General features: G+C 34.3%; 2 protein-coding genes and 1 non-coding gene across 4 annotated transcripts; 2 read left to right on the plus strand and 1 right to left on the minus strand.

Moving 5' to 3' along the window:
• Positions 1-6,136: 6,136 nt before the first annotated feature.
• Positions 6,137-11,877, minus strand: LOC112029716 (probable DEAD-box ATP-dependent RNA helicase 48). 2 transcript variants are annotated; one of them, XM_024062411.2, is made up of 10 exons: positions 10,641-11,868; positions 10,294-10,400; positions 9,555-9,610; positions 9,244-9,468; positions 8,872-9,078; positions 8,670-8,756; positions 8,325-8,420; positions 7,998-8,213; positions 7,150-7,332; positions 6,137-6,568 (listed from the first exon to the last, which is right to left on the minus strand). In XM_024062411.2, exons 1-10 carry the CDS (start codon positions 11,669-11,671, stop codon positions 6,338-6,340), a joined length of 2,439 nt encoding a protein of 812 aa, XP_023918179.1. In that variant the 5' UTR covers positions 11,672-11,868; the 3' UTR covers positions 6,137-6,337. The 2 variants fall into 2 exon arrangements, with proteins under 2 accessions (XP_023918179.1, XP_065627519.1); XM_065771447.1 differs by lacking the exon at positions 6,137-6,568 and having other exon boundaries at positions 7,150-7,348; positions 10,641-11,877.
• Positions 11,878-13,865: 1,988 nt separating this feature from the next.
• On the plus strand, positions 13,866-16,738 carry LOC136061103 (methyl-CpG-binding domain-containing protein 5-like). The gene is made up of 4 exons (XM_065771448.1): positions 13,866-14,147; positions 15,045-15,188; positions 15,289-15,390; positions 16,526-16,738. The coding sequence occupies exons 1-4, from the start codon at positions 14,064-14,066 to the stop codon at positions 16,697-16,699; spliced, it is 504 nt and encodes a 167-aa protein (XP_065627520.1). The 5' UTR covers positions 13,866-14,063; the 3' UTR covers positions 16,700-16,738.
• Positions 16,739-17,235: 497 nt separating this feature from the next.
• TRNAM-CAU (transfer RNA methionine (anticodon CAU)) lies at positions 17,236-17,308 on the plus strand. The gene has a single exon. It is a non-coding gene; the product is annotated as a tRNA-Met (tRNA).
• Positions 17,309-17,632: the final 324 nt, after the last annotated feature.

Here is a 17,632-nt window from a genome sequence, read left to right on the forward strand (position 1 = left end):
TTCTTATTTTATTTTCTTGACACTCAACCTTGAAGATTCACATCATATGAGCTTGAGCTAGTTTAATTATTGGTATTCATAAAGTCATGTTTTTCAAAGATTGTACCATATATCTTGAGTCATGAAACTGGAGAAGATCACCAAGGCAATGGCTTTTCAATGAAGCAGTACTTTGGTGGGGTCATGTCCACAGCAGTCTACGAGTAATGTCGTCTGAGATATTATGCATTTGAACTTGTGACCTAATCTGGTTTCAAATTATTGAGTCATTTTGCATATTTCTTTTTCGTGACTCTAAAGTTTTCTAACATTCTGTCTTGTATAATTTTTTATTTTTCTCTGGCATCCTGGGAATGCCGATATATATCCTAGCAGACTAGCTTCAAAACGGCCCAACGGTACATTCTTTAATGCCTCATTATTGGTGTCTGTATTTTATAGAAAAGGCTAAAGTACTAAGAATATTATATGAAAACGATAATAAATATAATTGGTAAGTTTTAATCATTTAATAAATGAATGTATGAATTATTTTTTGGTAATTCTAAAAAAGAAGTATTGATAGTTTTTTTTTTTTTTTTTAAATTTATTTATTTATTTATTTTTTTTATAGAATCAATTTTTTGGTAGTTGATGACACATCAATTTGTATATAACTAAATTAATCTAAAGAGGATTAGATTATCGTAAAGTCTAAATCTTAATATGCAATAGTATTTAGAACCCATAACTACTTATCCATCCATATCAACAACAAGCAAACCTAAAATTTAAAAAAAAAAAAAAACTACTGATCCATCGATTAGCTCAATTGATAAAAAATTTTGTCGCTTGATAAAAGATTTAGGATCAAATTTCGCTTGCATATTAAAAGGAAATCCATTAGTGTCTTGACATGATGTTAAATTGGCTAGCAAAAAATTTAAGTCTAAAATAAGATTGAACTTATCTTGTCTATCTTGCTAACAATGTTGATTGGATTAATTTGTTATTCAACACTAATTTATTCATTTTTGGCCCTGCAGAATGATACTTAGCAGCTGCCAAAATCCCTTTTTTTTTTTTTTTAAGTTGAGGAGTCAATCCTAAACATCTTCGCTTAAAACACCAAGAGGTGTTAGTTGACTACAAGGATTTTGGCCATAGTAGCCCAACTTGACAATTCTTATGCAGGATATTATTATTGGGAATGTGAAAAAATGATTCACTTTTTTGATAGTTTTTTCAATTTCTTATAAAAAGTTTTCTAAAATGGATGATTAATATTTGCCCTAAGGGCATACAGTACCTAGATTATTATTATTATTATTATTATTATTATTATTATTATTATTATTATTATCTGAGTCCATCCAAAAATCCTGGTCTTTTCTTTGATAATTATCAGAAAACGATACACTATTGTCTATTGCCTTGTCAGCTAACCATTTTATATAACAGATAAGGAATATAGAGGACATTCCATTTCCAGGAGCCTCTTAGAGTCAATATTTTGATTATTTTAAACTCTAGTGAGAAAATTTTCTATGTCAAAATCTAGGAAGACAAGCAATTGCATGACGACAGGACAGACAATCAGCTACATGCTTTTAACTGTTGCAATAATAATTGTACAAGCAGCTAGATTAAATGTTGGCTTGACCATTTATTTTGTAGAAATACGTGACTCTCATTACAGGTTAAGAGTTTAATGTGTTAATTCCAAGCTCATAACTCTGCACACCAGCTGGGGTCTAGCTTCAAGTTTTTATCATGGATTAGGTCTGGAATATTTATGATGATTGTATATGAGATATGAAGCTGCATAACTGTGATACTAATTCATAAACTGCTTTTTTATGATGATTGTATATGAGATATGAGGCTGGAATATTTGTGATATTAATTCATAAACTACTTTTTTTGGCTTCTCATGTATTTGTGTGGTAGTGTAAATAATTTTCATGATGCTGAAATACGTTGAATCAAACCAAAAAAGCATTGAGATATGAGGCTTCTCATGTAAGCAGTTTATGAATTAATATCACAAAGCTTTGTGCATACATTAATAACCAAAGTAACATTAGGGCAGTTGATTCCTTTCTCTGTGGAAAAGCCAATTTGAGTTGTCAGAGTTTTCCCTTAAATCGATTGGTAATCTAATCGATCCTCTCCTCAATCGCTCATTTTTTAGGCTACTCCAATCCACACCAACCATTGTTATACCTTCTCAATTTCTTACAGAGGAGGGGTGATTTTTGTAATAGCGAAAATTCTAATACCAATATGCTGTGAAAACGGACCGCCAAATAGCACTTTCACACAAAATTCATGGTAAAAATATTATGGGCTTTATAAAGATTTAGAAAACAAATAGTATCTACATTTTTTAATAAATTCAAATTTAAAATAAGTATTTTCAACCAAAACTTGTATATTCTTATTCTCAAGTATGTGTATTGAAATGGACTGAAATTGACCAAAATAAATCAAAATACTACAAGAGTATAGTAACAATAAATGTTACCCTTTAGTTTTTAAATATTATATAAATGAATGTGTTACATGAATAACTTGTGGAAATAACTCTTTTTGGGCTCCTCTAGTGTCGACTTTATATGAAGGTGCATTTGGTATGTTAGACGAGGTGCATAGTTATAGACCACCGAAAAATCCAAACCGGAGGAAACAATAAAGCAGGTAAAAGTTCACACTAATTGAGACATGACAGGAAACCAGAAACAAATTGAGGCACCTGGTTCCCACCAAACAACGTAGATCGTCATTAAACTTCTTATTATAGGCTATAAGTAATAAATCATCCAGCAGGCAGAGGGAAACATTGTCACTTATTTTTATAGACTATAGGATCCTGAAGTTGAAAATATAGGGACATGAAAAGTGACAGAAGTATCCAAAATGGATGCTCAATGAAAAATACAGAAATATTATTTATTTCATGCACTTAAATGTTCACCATTTAGAATAATTGAGTAATACACAGTTATTCAGGCTTTTCTCTATAACCAAGAGACTCAGATAACAAGTTTGACTCGAAGATATAATGCCTAGTCAAGAAACATTGTTAGTGAAAATTGTAGTTCAGAGTCTTCTGACCCCCTTAGTATGCAGTAAAATTATTAGTAAATTACCTGTTTATCTCAATTATGTGATTCACGAGATTATTATTACTAACCACAGCTCAACAACTCACCAAATCATAAAGTAATACAAATCACACAAGATTTGGTGACAAATTGGGAAACCGATTAGGAACCTCTTCATAGGAAAACCAGGCAATTTACTATAAAATAACAAGTTTATAAGCTGGGAATAGAACTATTGTGACTAGACTCTACAATCAAAGAGAAAACCTTTGTGCAACAGCTTCAAAATCTCTGAACTTTTTTGATATGGATCCCTACAAATAATACATCTGCTTCATTAAAAAAAACCTCCAAGGCACCTTCTTGAAGACTTAATCTATCATAAACTCACTAGAAAAAAAACTCTGTTGTTTCAAGCACCCAAGAACTTTGATCACAAGCACATCTAATAAACTAGCACGGTTTTCTCATGAGAGCACAAGAGGAGGAGGCATGGATTTTTCTCTCAATAGCTGTGGCCTTTCTATGGGTCTCTAACTCAATGAAAATCTTGTTTAATGTGCTCTATATAGATTCTCTAAGTAGGGTTTTGAATGACAGCTGCAACTAAGAATAAACAAAATCAGGATTATGGTTTCCGAGATCTTGCTCCAACAGATCCTCGAGCAAGGGGTAGGTAAGGCTTCTGTGTACTAGCATGAGCAAGTTTTGATCTCGCCTGAGCAAGTTCTTCTGCTGCTCGAGCGAGCTTCATCATCTCACAATTAGTCGAGCATAACAAAATTTCACACTAAATATAAAAACATCAAGACTTGAATTTGATGAAAAGAAAATGTTATGAAATGAAAAACCTAACAGTTAACTTTTCCTGCACAATGTAGGACCTAATACAAAACCAATAAACCAAGGAAGTAGGAAGAGAGGGCATGTCATCACGGTTCTATTTAGCTTTATAACACAGCTCTACGGCCCAGCCTATGCAAACAAAGCCTGGAAGGAGATTGCTTCACTTTCTCTACACACTAAAAGTCATGCTGATGGTGTCCAATTAATCTGCTTGTGATGGTGCATCCAGCATGGAAAAGTATGATAAATCGAAGTTCTTTCCATACGTAATTTTTCTTATGACATTTCAAATTCTATTTTCATTTGGTGATGTTTGCAATTAACAAATTCATAACATCACGGTCATCTAAACTGATAAACTAGATCAAATGAAGAAATATTTATAAATAAATAAATAAATAATATTTCTTCATTTAGGTGACGTTTTCAAAGATAATAACCATTTTAAGAAATCTGAATCTCATGTAATGAATTTCTATTCAAAGAACTCAAGAGTTTACTCTTACAAAGATTCAAGACCATATTGTCGAAATTATTAGAATGAAAGAGAAAAGCAATAACTAAGTCTACTAGTCTAGTAATAATGTACTACGCTACATTCATCAGAATGATGGGGTGACAGTCTTATAGTGAAGTTGACTGATGGAATAAATCTTCTGAAACCAATTGCCCTAAAAAATGCCAAATATAAATAGAGAAGAAAATCATGGTCATGTCTTTTTAAGGACATCACAACATTTACGTGCATGAACTAAATAAATTAAGGGGCTACTCCATCCATCAATTCCGCTTATGTCTATTTAATTTCCACCATTTATTTTGCTATGGCATTTGTGTACGTATATGGATATATGAAATTGAGTGTGTAAAATAGATGCTACATCTTTTTGAATACAATGTACACTTTAAAGATGTAACATATCTAAGGCTAAAGTCAATGTCAATGTTGACGTTATAACTCGTAATACTAAATGATTTTGGTTTTTTTATATAAAAAAAATTAAAAAAAAAAAAATAAGTGTGTATAAAGTGAGTGTCTGCAATAAGTTGAATAAGAGATTTGAGATTTAATCTCCGCCTATACCAAAAACTGATTGGTGTTTTGGTTTAATAATAAAAATGTATCATCAGGAGTAAACGCCATAGATTCAAAGTTGAAACTCTCTAAAAAAAAAAAAAAAAAAAAAGGTTAGTGTATGCAATTGACATTTCTCTTACACCATATACTATCAGTGGCTAATCTCTGGAGTTTCGAGAACGATAAGACTGCCCCCATTTATTTTGATTTCGTGACTGCTAAAGATCATAGGGGCACTGAAAAAGAATGAATGTTCAAACCCATACACATGGACAAAAGAGTCACCGATGGACGGGATATGTAGACGCTTGAGTTTTCAAAATAAGCTAATCGTCAAAAAGAAGAAATGGACCTCACGATTAGAAATTTAAATAGAAGCTAGTCCATTCATCACATAGATGCAGTGATACAATGATTTTCTTTTGATCTTGATTAATATACAATGTTCAATGTTATTATGGAAAATAGGGTAAATACATTCAAACCATATGTTTTAAGGGTGGCTTCAAATTTAATCCTATATTCCCAGAAGTCTCAAATTAAGCCCTAAAGTTTAAAATATTAGAAATTAAACAGTACTTGTGGTCATAGGTGAGTTGCAGGTCTTGTATTTTGCCATATTGGGCCTATTTCGAAGCCTAAATACTTCAATATTTCACTTTTGCAAATTCCATCTTTACATTATTACTTACAAATTATAAAAATTAAAAATTAAAGAAAAAAAAAAAACCTCTTTTCTCCAGATAATGAGTGAATTCACCACTGGGCAAAAAGCTCCCGAGTGAGCTCAGACTAGAAAACAAAATTAAAGTTAACTGAATCTATAGCATATAAATCGACCGTACAACAAAGTGAAAATTTGATGCATGATAGCCATTAGCCACAAGCTGGCTCTCAAGTTTTTTCAAATTCAAGATTTTGAGTGATTCAAATTTCAGATAAGTTACTGATGCTTTATACAGTTCCCTTTCAGAGCATTGTTCCTGTCCAAGTTACTAATTATAAAACACACATTATTTGCTGACGATAGCAATCACACAAAAATCTATCCTAAATGTTAATTAGCGTAGTCCAACGTGGTCTAGGAGATAGGAAGACACATAAGAAACCAGACATTGCACCAAAATAAAACAAAGCTTGTGGATCATAATCACCTTGTTGCTTACAAATATATACACAAGAAATATATTGGTTTTGGTATATATTTTGAGCTATGCCATGGGTTTTCGGGGAATTGCAACCTAATGAAGAGAGAAAGAGGGAGATTTGGGAGGGGGGGAAAAAGACAAACTGTTATGCCAGATATTACCGGGAAGCTTTTGAGACATTACTTCCTAATTCTGATGCCAGGGATGTCTTTCAAGCCCATTTTAAGAGCTGTCTTCCTGAAGAGGGCAGGAGGTTTCTGTAAACCAATTGACTGACAAAATTGATTGGCTAATTTGACAAGAGTGGTTTTATCCCTGCCAATTTCCCTGATTGAGTTATAATAGCCAAGCCAAGCATGATATGCAGATTCTTTTACACTAGTGTCAATCTTTGCCAATGAATCTTCCATCTGCAAGTTAAACAGATCCCAAACATTACATTTAGGAATAGAAGTTAGAAATCATCACTTCAAACTAAAAGCCTATAACCTAGCACCACACACTTCACAATCATCATAATGGTGAAGTCATAGAAGTTGGGAATCATCACTTGAAATTGGAATGGAAAATATAAGTTTAAGGTTCTGCCATCTATGGAGCTAGATGCTGTGCATCCTGCATCCACAGTGGCCATATATTCCATAAATCTGAAATGTAGCAGGGGTTAAGCCATAAAGCATCAAAATTTGCTGGAATATGATTTGATGACATAGCTCAATGAACTTCAGCATGTAAATTACAAATACTCCAAAAGAGAGGACGAACCAAGTTCCAAACTAGTGACTTCTGCTTCATAAGTCCCTAACTGACAGCACTAACCTTGGATGCTTGTAAACAACAACAACAATAACAATAACTACATTACCATTTATAAGGATGTTTTGTTATAATTACATTTCACTTTATATATGACTAATAATCTAGTTCAATCCAGTATGAATATATAAGTAGGGAAAATGCCACTAAATCAAGCCATGAGTTGGTTACAAACCTTTAGCTTTATGTTTGGATCTAAATGCGGTAAAGGAACTTTCTCAAGAGGCAGGTCTCTAATTTCATCTAAAAAATATTCTTCCCATGGTGCAAGCAACAATATGCCTTCCCCTTCTTTGCCTTCCCGTCCAGTTCTTCCAAGGCGATGTATATACTGTTCTCGGTCAGAAGGAATTCCTATCTGGTAACAATCAGACCTTCACATTAACTTCCTTTAGTAAAAGGTAACAGGAAAAATTAATAGTTCCCTATATCCATGGGCCTATTTGACATCTACTTCAACCTTAAATGACCATAAACATCTTATAATTTTCCATGTTGCTCTTTATCCATCCAGATGATTTCCAGATTTAATTACAAATAACTGCAACAGGACATTTGCTGACACTGAATGAGTAAATTTATTATCGCAGCAAAAAAATAAGACTAAAATGTTTTGATCAAGTCCATGTGCTTCTAATAGAAATAAATTTGAATTTTTATTCTTTTCCATTTGATAATGATTATTCTTTCTGTTTGATGAAGAGAAAGTAGACTAACTCAAATTCTATACAGAACAAAGCTGGGCATATTGAATATTGTACAAAGAATTGAGATATTAACATAATCATTAAAAATAAGAGAATGCAAACTCGAGCTCATTGGCACCCCAAGTTTATTAGTTAGAACACACATGCCTTGTTTTCCCAATATCATTCTTCCGCAGAATGTAAATATACACATTATTTTTGGATGTGCGTATCTATTAAGGGGCAAAGAAGTTGCTAAGGGATGCAAAGTCAATAATACATTTGAGGTTGCATGCATCTGCAGATCATGAATTAATATCTCAAGCTTTATGCATACCTGAGTGACCAATGTAACATCAGGGTAATTCATTCCACGTGCTGAAACATCAGATGAGACAAGAATCAGTCGTTTGGATTCCCTGAACTCATCAGATATGCGAGTTCGGTAAAGTTGAGGCTTTCTAGAATGTAGCTCCCTAACATTCATTTTCATTTCCCGGAGAAGTAGACACATGAGAGATGTTACCATCCCAGTCGTACAAAAGACAATAACCTGAATGCAAAGAAGTGTTTTAAGCCTCGAGAAGAAGTTCAATTTCCCTTAAAAAGTGAGGATATACATACGAAGAAAAGGAAAAGAAGAAGCTACAAATCAAATTCTTACCTTGTAGTCGGGTGTTTGTGAGATATGTTCCTTCAAGAGATGGTGCACTATTTGAAAATGTAATTCATGGGAAGCAATCAGACAAGACTGCCTAATCTGCATTTAGCAAACCAAAATGAGCATTAAAGCTTGTTGCTTCCCATGTCTAGCTTAGAAACAACCATAACATCCATTACTAAACAATTTACAAGAGTTGTATGCAACTAAAAGAACATCAAGACAGAATCAAATAAAATAGCGTCTACCACAATGGTATTAAATATGCATGCAATTAGCTTAAAAGTTGGAGTAGAAGTTCAAGAGCACTAGTAATTTTCTTTTCTGATTACCAGAATAATAATATACCTTAGCAGGAGTTTCTACACAACCAAGACCCACTGTATCAATAAAAGCATGTTCTCTTTTCAAAATAAGTTGAGATATTCGGCGAACCTGCATAATTGTGGTCCACAATGTAAAATTTTTAGTTGTTTCATACAGAAAAATATAAACTGGAAAAAAGTTAAATGGTTTTAGAACTTGAGATGAAAGAACAAGAGAATGTAACCTCTTTTGGGACAGTCGCAGAAAACAGCAAAGACTGTCTCTGACGAGGCAAGCAATCAACAATTTTTTCCATGTCCTTCCGGAATCCCAGGTCTAATAAGTGATCGGCTTCATCAAGTACAAGCATCTTCAATCCCATCAAACGCAAGGACAAGCTGGACTTGTTTTCAATGTGATCTAACAACCTACCTGGAGTTGCCACTATTATCTGCAAAAAGTTCAAACAAAAAACAGGAAATCATTATTCATCTTGCACTAATGTTTTAAGACACAAAAACAGGAGCATTTGAATGTTTGTAATTTAACTTTTCACTCTCTTAGTAACCATGCTCCAAGAGCACAAAATTCAACATGCATAACATGTTAAGTATACCTGGCATGGATCTGATTCTAGGCGCTTCTGGTCATCTTTGAAACGTGTACCCCCAACTAGTGTTTGCACACATACACCATCATGGTACTTTAGCATAGCATTTGCTTCTGCAGCAAGCTGACTTGCAAGTTCTCTTGTGGGGCAGAGAATAAGAACATAAATTGGAGGCACCCGTTGAATGGTACTATTACTTGAAGCTTTTAGAACTGTTTCAATAGCAGGAAGCTGTTTGTGTTTAACAACAGCAGTTGATGGGGAAAAAAACAATTACTCACAAAATTCACAACAATATAAAGGAATCAGTGATGTACCAAAAAAGCTGCACTTTTGCCTGTACCAGTTTTAGCTTTGACCAAAGCATCCTTGCCTGCACCCACAATATAATGGAAACCATTGATTATAATCTTGCTTCTAGAATCAATAAAATAAATAAATAAATAAACATGTTTAGTCAATACATATTGACTCAGACTGTAGCTACAAGAACATAACACTTTTGCATGGAATTAGCATTCAAGCACGACAACTAATCAAGTAAATACCAATGAACCATCTTAAAGATGAATGCATCAGAAACAAGGATAATAAAGACGAACTGCACATGCTGTGAGATCCAAATGGGACCCTGATGGATCCCACAAATTGAATGGACTGGTTTTCAGCAACTCGAGGAAATTTTAGAATACTGGAAATATGACCCCTCAAAATGCATGAATGCATCATAGAGATTTACTATATGAATGTAGCATTGTCAGAATCCAGAGAAAAGCTGATAGAGTTCATAGGAGATTTAATGGCTGTATGATTTTCATTTCTATCTAGGAGGATGTGATAATTAATTTTGGCATGTTTGACAGTGCAAAAGATGATATCAATTATAAAAACATGACTACACGGTAATTGAGAGTTTTGAAGCCTACCACACACACACAGTTTCACACGCATCCCATGCATCTTGAACCCACAAAGTCATATACTAAGCAATCGGCAAAGTAAACATAAAAAGGGACGCAAAATACAACCAAAAGGGCAATGAAGCAGCCAGCATACCCTCAAGGCAAGCAGATAGAGTAGCCTCCTGTACTCGTGTCATTTGAACATACCCAGCAGCAGAGAGTGCCTTGACTATCAATGGAGATATACCACACTCATCAAATCTGGATAAACAAAAACCCACAAAATTACCAATTAACACAAAGAAATTCTCTAAATTCAAAACCATATTAACTATACATCCAAAACTAAAGCTATCATTTTACACACTCCACAATGAATGCTAGGAATCAGTCACAAATGAAAAGTGAACAAACGAAAGTCATTATCTCATAATTTACACTTTCTAACATTTATTTAGCAACCAAACATACAAACCATACAGGTATCAAAAAGCCTTATACCTTTTTTGACTAAGAATTGATTCCTCCCCTCTCTTCTCTCCTCCGTTCTCATCCACCAAACTCTTCTTGCTAAGCTGATGCCTTATCAACTCAACCTGAAGCGGAAAATCAACCTCCCCGTCCAAAGACTGAAGCGGCACCCGTTTCTTTATCTTCACATCATACTTCCCCAAAGAAGCACTACTCCCCACCTTCCTCACTCCTCTCTCTCTCATTATTCCCTCATTCTCTTCCTCCTCTCCTCCACCAACACTAAGCCTCGGCCACCTTGAACTCCCCGCAAAATACTTCACCGACTCTCCCTCAAAATCCGAATTCTCGTCCTTAGAGAGCCTTAGCTTTTCACCCTCCGAATTCACATCTCTCCGATTTCCTGCCATATTTCGGGCAAAGGGATTCGGCGATTCGTTTAATGGACCGTAATCCTCGTCATCGTCCTCGCTCTCTGAGCTCTCATTTCGCCGAAATCTTCTCCAGCTTTGCTCCGAATAATTCCTTCTTTTTACGTAACTGCCACTCGGATTTGTGAAATTCACATTTTCCCGCCCTTCTGAGATCAGCTTCCTCAAATCGATCGGCGATCGGATTGATCCTCGCCGCCCGCTCGGTCCGACGAATCCTGGCCGTTCATTCGTTCCCCTCGGCGGTGGCGACTTTAATGGTCCATCGTCTTCGTTCCACAAGTCTTCAGCTCCCTCTTTCATGAAGCGACTGGCTAGAGCTTTAATGTGGTCAGTGGGGCTCATTGGGCCGTGACCCATTGACGGGTCCGGGTTCGAATACGGGTCAGGCTTGCCTGCGAGTTTGGCCCGGACTTGCGAGCGGATTCGGGCCTGGTAGAGCTGCTTCTCTTGATCGAGAAGTCGCTTCTCTTTCTCTCTAGCTCGTTTCTCGTGCATGCGCTTCCATTGCCACTTGTTTACGCCGCCGGGGAAGGTCCGAGGCCCGCCGCCCATGTCTCGAGTGAAAATGAGATTGCAGAGGAGCTTCGAGAGAGCTCTGTGACGTTCTAGAAGGATCGAAGGGGACATGGGTTTGTGTCAGAAATGATTGATTCGTGAAATGGGGTTTGAATTTTTGAATATTTGGAGATAGAGAAAGTGAGGGGTCTAGGGTTTAAGGAGGAGGAAGAAGATGATGGGTTTTAGGGTTTAACGAGACTTGCAGTTGAGAATATGGGCTTTTATCGGGCCTAATAGGCCTTGAGTTTCTTTGTGACTCAGATTTCAGGCCCTTGCTAAAATTCAAACCCGGATGGGTGATGGTTTATGTGGGGGGAGAGAAAAGGGTGTTTTTCGTCCCATTACCAAAATTAGAAGCAATTTACATGTCTCGTATCCCAAGGAAATATCCAAGTTTAATAAATCTCCCTCACTTTCAACTATGCCTAGTAAGGAAAAAAAAATGCCTAGTATGCAACAAATATGCTTTTAATGGTTAACATTTTAGAGTAATTCTTAGGTACTTATAAAATATGAAAAATGGTTCTTTATTCTCTTACATTCATAATGTAATTCACTTATTAAATTTATAGTAGAGTCCGTTATAAATGTAGGAGGATAAATCATCATTTTTTTTTGTACTCTAAGAATATCTAAGAATTTTCCAACATCTCGAGATTATAGTAAAAGATTCCTATTATAGTAACAGATTCCTTCATGTAATGGTGCAAAATGAACAGTTACACACACTACACGTACCCCTCATAATAATCAATGCATAGTGTTTTTGCTCCATAAAGTATCACATCAGACTACACGTACCCCTTATAATAGTCAATGCATAGTGTTTTCGCTCCATACATTATCACATTTATAGCGCATGGAGCCCCACACGTAGGGTTGTAGCCATGCTTGGACTTGACCCCCATTTAAAAGATGCTAGTTTATATACAGTCACTAATTTTAACAATTTGATTTAAAAAAAATATATACTTGACCCACCTTAACAATATTATTTGTCCTTTCATTGGCGACAAAAAAAAATTATAAAACTAAAATCAACAACAAAATTAACAAGCTCAAAAAAATTACCCAACAACAAAAATTATCAATAACAAAACTAAAAAAATAAAAAATAAATTCAATAACAAATTTTACTCAAAACAAACAGCCTAACCCTTTAAAAAATTTTAAACAAAATAACTTTCTCTTACCTGGCCATAGACGCATGTCAAATTCCCCCTTTTTTTTTTTATTATAAATAATTGGATTGTAATGTATTAAAAAAGCAATGACTTTATGTCTTTATTGATAATATGTTAATACTAAATGAATGTTTATTTGAAATTCTATAATGATTATATATATATATATATATATATACTTTTGCCCTCGTGATTGTGATGTTGTATAAAGCAGAAACATAATAAAATTTTACAAAGACGCATGTCAAATTCCCCCTTTTTTTTTTTATTATAAATAATTGGATTGTAATGTATTAAAAAAGCAATGACTTTATGTCTTTATTGATAATATGTTAATACTAAATGAATGTTTATTTGAAATTCTATAATGATTATATATATATATATATATATACTTTTGCCCTCGTGATTGTGATGTTGTATAAAGCAGAAACATAATAAAATTTTACAAGAAAAAAAAAATCACTTTAATTTGATATAAATATTTGTAGGGAAAAATTAAGGGCTAAAAAACACTTAAAAAAATATTTAAATGAGAAAATTACAACTAAGCTTATAGATAATGAAGGTCATTTAAATTACAAGATTGTTGAGACGTTGAAAATAGGTAAAATAAATATGTCTATATTTGGTAAGAGAAATGATATGTCTACAATATTTTTACAATATTTTTACAACAAATCTTAAGTGGCAAACTGTTACTGGTTGTTATTGTTGGGGCAAAAAAGTAATCTTAGTGTTAGTTTTAAATTTGAACTAATAACAACTAACCACCTGTAATTTGTTATAAAAATATTATAAAATTGTTGTAGACGTAACATCTCTTATTTGTTAAACAATAAAAAAAGAAATGGAAAGTGAACCTACTATTGTTGACCCGCGAAACTCTCAACACCCAACTCAATCCAATCCCAAACTCCATTATTTGACCAAGTTATTATTATTCTTCACCAAGGGCTCTTTAACTGTAGTAGTAGACTAGACTCTAAAGCTTTGCCTTCTTTCTTATAATCCATAATCATTCTCTTACCAACACGTGGCCTTTTCTTCACACTCATTGCGGTCCAATTAATTTAATACTACTACTATACTCTCAATCTCTCTCATTTTTAGTACTCCTTCCCATTTCACTGTCTCTCTCACTCTCCCAACCCATTTTCACGAACCTGAAAAAACCTCGAACCACTCACTGACTTTTTCCATCCAAGATTCTCACCGTCGGAGAAAACCCTCAGATTCCCCTCCACTTCTCACAGGAGGCCTTATATTCCGGCGTCATGGTGGCCCGGAACTCCTCCGATTGGCTTCCTTCCGGCTGGACCGTCGACCTCAAAGTCCAAAAATCCGGTCGCGAAATTAGGGTAATCTCTTACATTTCAGCTTCATTTAGGGATTTTTTTTCGCACTTAATTTGTATGATATGTAGCTTTTGTAGCTGTATATGCAGATTCAGGTGCAGTTATACTCACAGCATATGAACTTGAAGACATGGATATTAGTTTCTGAACGATCAAAAATTTGTGTTTTTTATTGCTAATATTTGTTACTGTTAGACCTAATGTTATTTTAGTATGGTCGTATGGACTATAGTGCTTTGCTATCTTTTAAATAATTTTAAAAAAAAAAATTTAATTTTTAGGGATTGCATGTAGCTTAGAGCATTATTTAGGACATAATTAGAGGTTTTGTTTATGAAAAAAAAAATATGTATTTAGAGGTTTTTAGGACATATACTAATTGTGGGCCATAGTGTATGTGTTAATTTAGGGGATAAAGCTGTTTCTGAATTTGGATTTTGGGTTAAATTAACCAATTAATGGTGATCATAGTCTGGTTATTCAATTACATGAGATAGATATATTGCTAGTTGCTAGTTGCATGGCATAGAAAATCCAGACACGTACACGCGATTGGTAGGAAGTGGAGACCCTAATTACCGTGGAAGCTTTCTTTAGCGGTGTGTCACTTGATTTCATATCAGTTATGGTTGTTCACATCTTGTTAGAAGCTACTACCTTGCATATAGTATGGCTACCAGAAACTGACTAAAAATGGTAGACATTTCATTATGATTACCATGTTTGGACATGATCTTATAGAACCATCATGTACAAATTAATGTCTCTACACTAATAATTCAAGTTATAGTCACGTGAATCATTACCATGTTTGGACAAAAGAAAGATTAAGAACAGTAGAAGCAATTATCTGGTCATAGGGCTGCACTAATGCTTATGATATTTATTTTGCTTTTGTAGTCATACAAGAATTTGGAAACTGGGCAGAAGTTCTTCTCCAAGGAAGATGTTCTAAACTATATAAAATCCAGAAGAAGTGACAGTGGAAAGCCTCAACCAACTAATAGACACATCGAAAGGCACTCTAAAGTCAGTTCTAAGACAGTAAGTATGAAATTTGAACATCCTATCTTCACCGACCATTTGCCTCTGCAATTTGCCTATGTGTAGTCAATGATATATATATTTTTCATCATTTTAATAGATTGTGGTAAAAACAAATGAACATCCTGACTGGTTACCTAATGATTGGAATGTGGAGGTTAGGACCCGTCACAGTGGTTCAAAAATTGGAGCAAAATACAAGGTATGATATACATTTATTGGGTGATCTTCTTGCATATTCATTGAATGGAATTTTTCCAATTTATATTTAACACTCCCCCCACCCCATGGTTATACGTGTTCTGTCGGGGAATTCCAGGTTTTCCACTAATAATGATTTAGCTGTTAGTCTGGAGTGCATGACTACTGTCTGATGACTGGCATGACACATGAGCTGCTAGGGATTTTTGATGCTCTGAAATTACTATCTTTGGTATTTAAATACAAAATTAGTGGAATTTTTTCCCTTAACTCACCCTTGTGTTGGTTGTAATGGGAACTTCTAGGCTGCTGCTAATAATGTACTCATTTCCTTTCTCTTTTTTATGTATATTGGTCTCTTGTAGACTTTTAAAATCACCTCAATTGGAAACTTTTAACATTTTATACCTCCTATTTCCTGCTATGTTATTTATTCTTATGAATTGAATAAGATGATTACATGACATACAAAAATCAAGGTATGATTAGTTCCTGTTTTAAAATAGGTATAAACTGAGACTCGTTAGGGTGCAGTCTAGTGGTTGGAGGCTAGAGATGAGATGTAGACCTAGACATCCTGGGTTCAATCCCCATTAAGAGTTCACCTGGATTACCTAATACACGGTTTTGGTAGGCGGGGTCATGTATTTGTAGTTTATTTCGCAAGGGTGGGTCCATAGGGCCCTGCCTAGGTGAGGTTCCACGTCATCAACAAAAAAAAAAGGTTTAAACTGAGTTCTAGGAAATGTCCTCTAGCTGTTTTGATAATTGCTAACAGAAAAGCTGGATTCTTGATTGTGATGCAATTACATACTCTTTGATGCGGGAAGCCAGGAACTAAATTATATCTCATGTCATGATTCTTGTTGTGTTATATTGTACTAAGTTTCCCCTTTAACACTGTTTTGTTCAATCCCCATTCTCTTCAAAAAATAATCGTTTGATTTTTTACTGTAGAAATTTAATTGTTTGATTAGAGGGGAAAAATTGATCCTTCTAATGATATGAAAATACTCTTCAGTTAATATAGTGAAAATGATTACATATTAAGAAAATTATGGACTTCGATTTATATTTTGCCCACCAACATAATGCATTTATTATTATTATTTTTTATGACTGTATTCTTGTTGCAGTGTTACATTGATCCCTTGGCTGGATGTAGATTCTATTCCAAGCCAGAGGTATTGCGATATCTCAAAACTATAAAGCGCAAAACCTCTACGTCCAAAAAGAGGAAGACAGATAATGGCATGTCTTCGGTGAGCAAAGTTTATTCTTTTAAACTTTATTATTCTTTCTTGTATTAAAAAAAAAAAAAAATTATATTATTCTTTAAATTAATTATCTTATTTTTTGGGTGTCCCCCCCCCCCCTTCCCCTTTGCCCATGAAGCGGGGCACCTCAAATTTTTTTTTTTTTTTTTTTAAGAGACTAAGACTGATTAATGTCTTAGTCTGATTGATGTCCAAACCTAAATGGAAATGGACGCCCAGATTGGACCGAACCTTTTGTCAGGCTGTTGTTCTCTTTTTTATTCCCGAAAACATAGAGTAAGAAATCTATTTATCAATAAAATCAAATATTTTGATTCCATGACAGACTTCTCTAAAAAACATTGGCGCACGTGTAAACGAGATGCTCTACCAACTGAGCTATAGCCCTTGTGCTTGTTCTAGTTATACATATTTTATCATGTTGATAATTTATTGTCAAGATGAATATTACATGATCCAACAGCCAATTTTTTGTGATCTCTTTGATTGGTATTGCCTATGAGTAATATTTCATTTATAATCCATCAATGTCATAGGCCCCATTTTTTTTCTCTTTGTGATGATAAATGACCTACTTAACTCAGTGGTTAGAGTATTGCTTTCATACGGCAGGAGTCATTGGTTCAAATCCAATAGTAGGTATATCTTATTAGATACCAGAGTTAAGGGTATGGTATCTAATAAGTTTTTCTATTCATATTCTTTTATTGATTTTGTATCTTTTCCATCCTACTTTATTTCTCTATTTTTTTATTGAAATTGGTTTGTCGTTGCATTAGAATTCAATTACACTTGATTGCATTTGATTCTATCCAATAGGCAAAATCACCAAAACAAACTAGTTACGAAATCATATTAAGAGCCTCCACTCATGTCCTAGCTCATCTGAGAGCTAGATTTGCCTCAATTGTTTGTCTCTTGCCTTCAGATTTTTGTCTAAAAATGAAATTCTTTTATTCGATTATA

This window comes from Quercus suber, unplaced genomic scaffold, assembly GCF_002906115.3.
Source record: "Quercus suber isolate HL8 unplaced genomic scaffold, Cork oak 2.0 scaffold_44, whole genome shotgun sequence".
Lineage (NCBI taxonomy): Eukaryota > Viridiplantae > Streptophyta > Magnoliopsida > Fagales > Fagaceae > Quercus > Quercus suber.

Bases quoted from the DNA above. Each gene is read 5' to 3' on its own strand.
- LOC112029716 (XM_024062411.2), bottom strand. From the start codon at position 11,671: ATGTCCCCTTCGATCCTTCTAGAACGTCACAGAGCTCTCTCGAAGCTC. The intron at 10,401-10,640 runs GTATAAGGCTTT...TTGTTTATCCAG, and splicing joins TCAATTCTTAGTCAAAAAAG to ATTTGATGAGTGTGGTATAT. The intron at 9,079-9,243 runs GTATACTTAACA...AACTTTTTGCAG, and splicing joins TAGAATCAGATCCATGCCAG to ATAATAGTGGCAACTCCAGG.
- LOC136061103 (XM_065771448.1), top strand. From the start codon at position 14,064: ATGGTGGCCCGGAACTCCTCCGATTGGCTTCCTTCCGGCTGGACCGTC. The intron at 14,148-15,044 runs GTAATCTCTTAC...TTGCTTTTGTAG, and splicing joins AATCCGGTCGCGAAATTAGG to TCATACAAGAATTTGGAAAC. The intron at 15,189-15,288 runs GTAAGTATGAAA...TCATTTTAATAG, and splicing joins CTAAAGTCAGTTCTAAGACA to ATTGTGGTAAAAACAAATGA.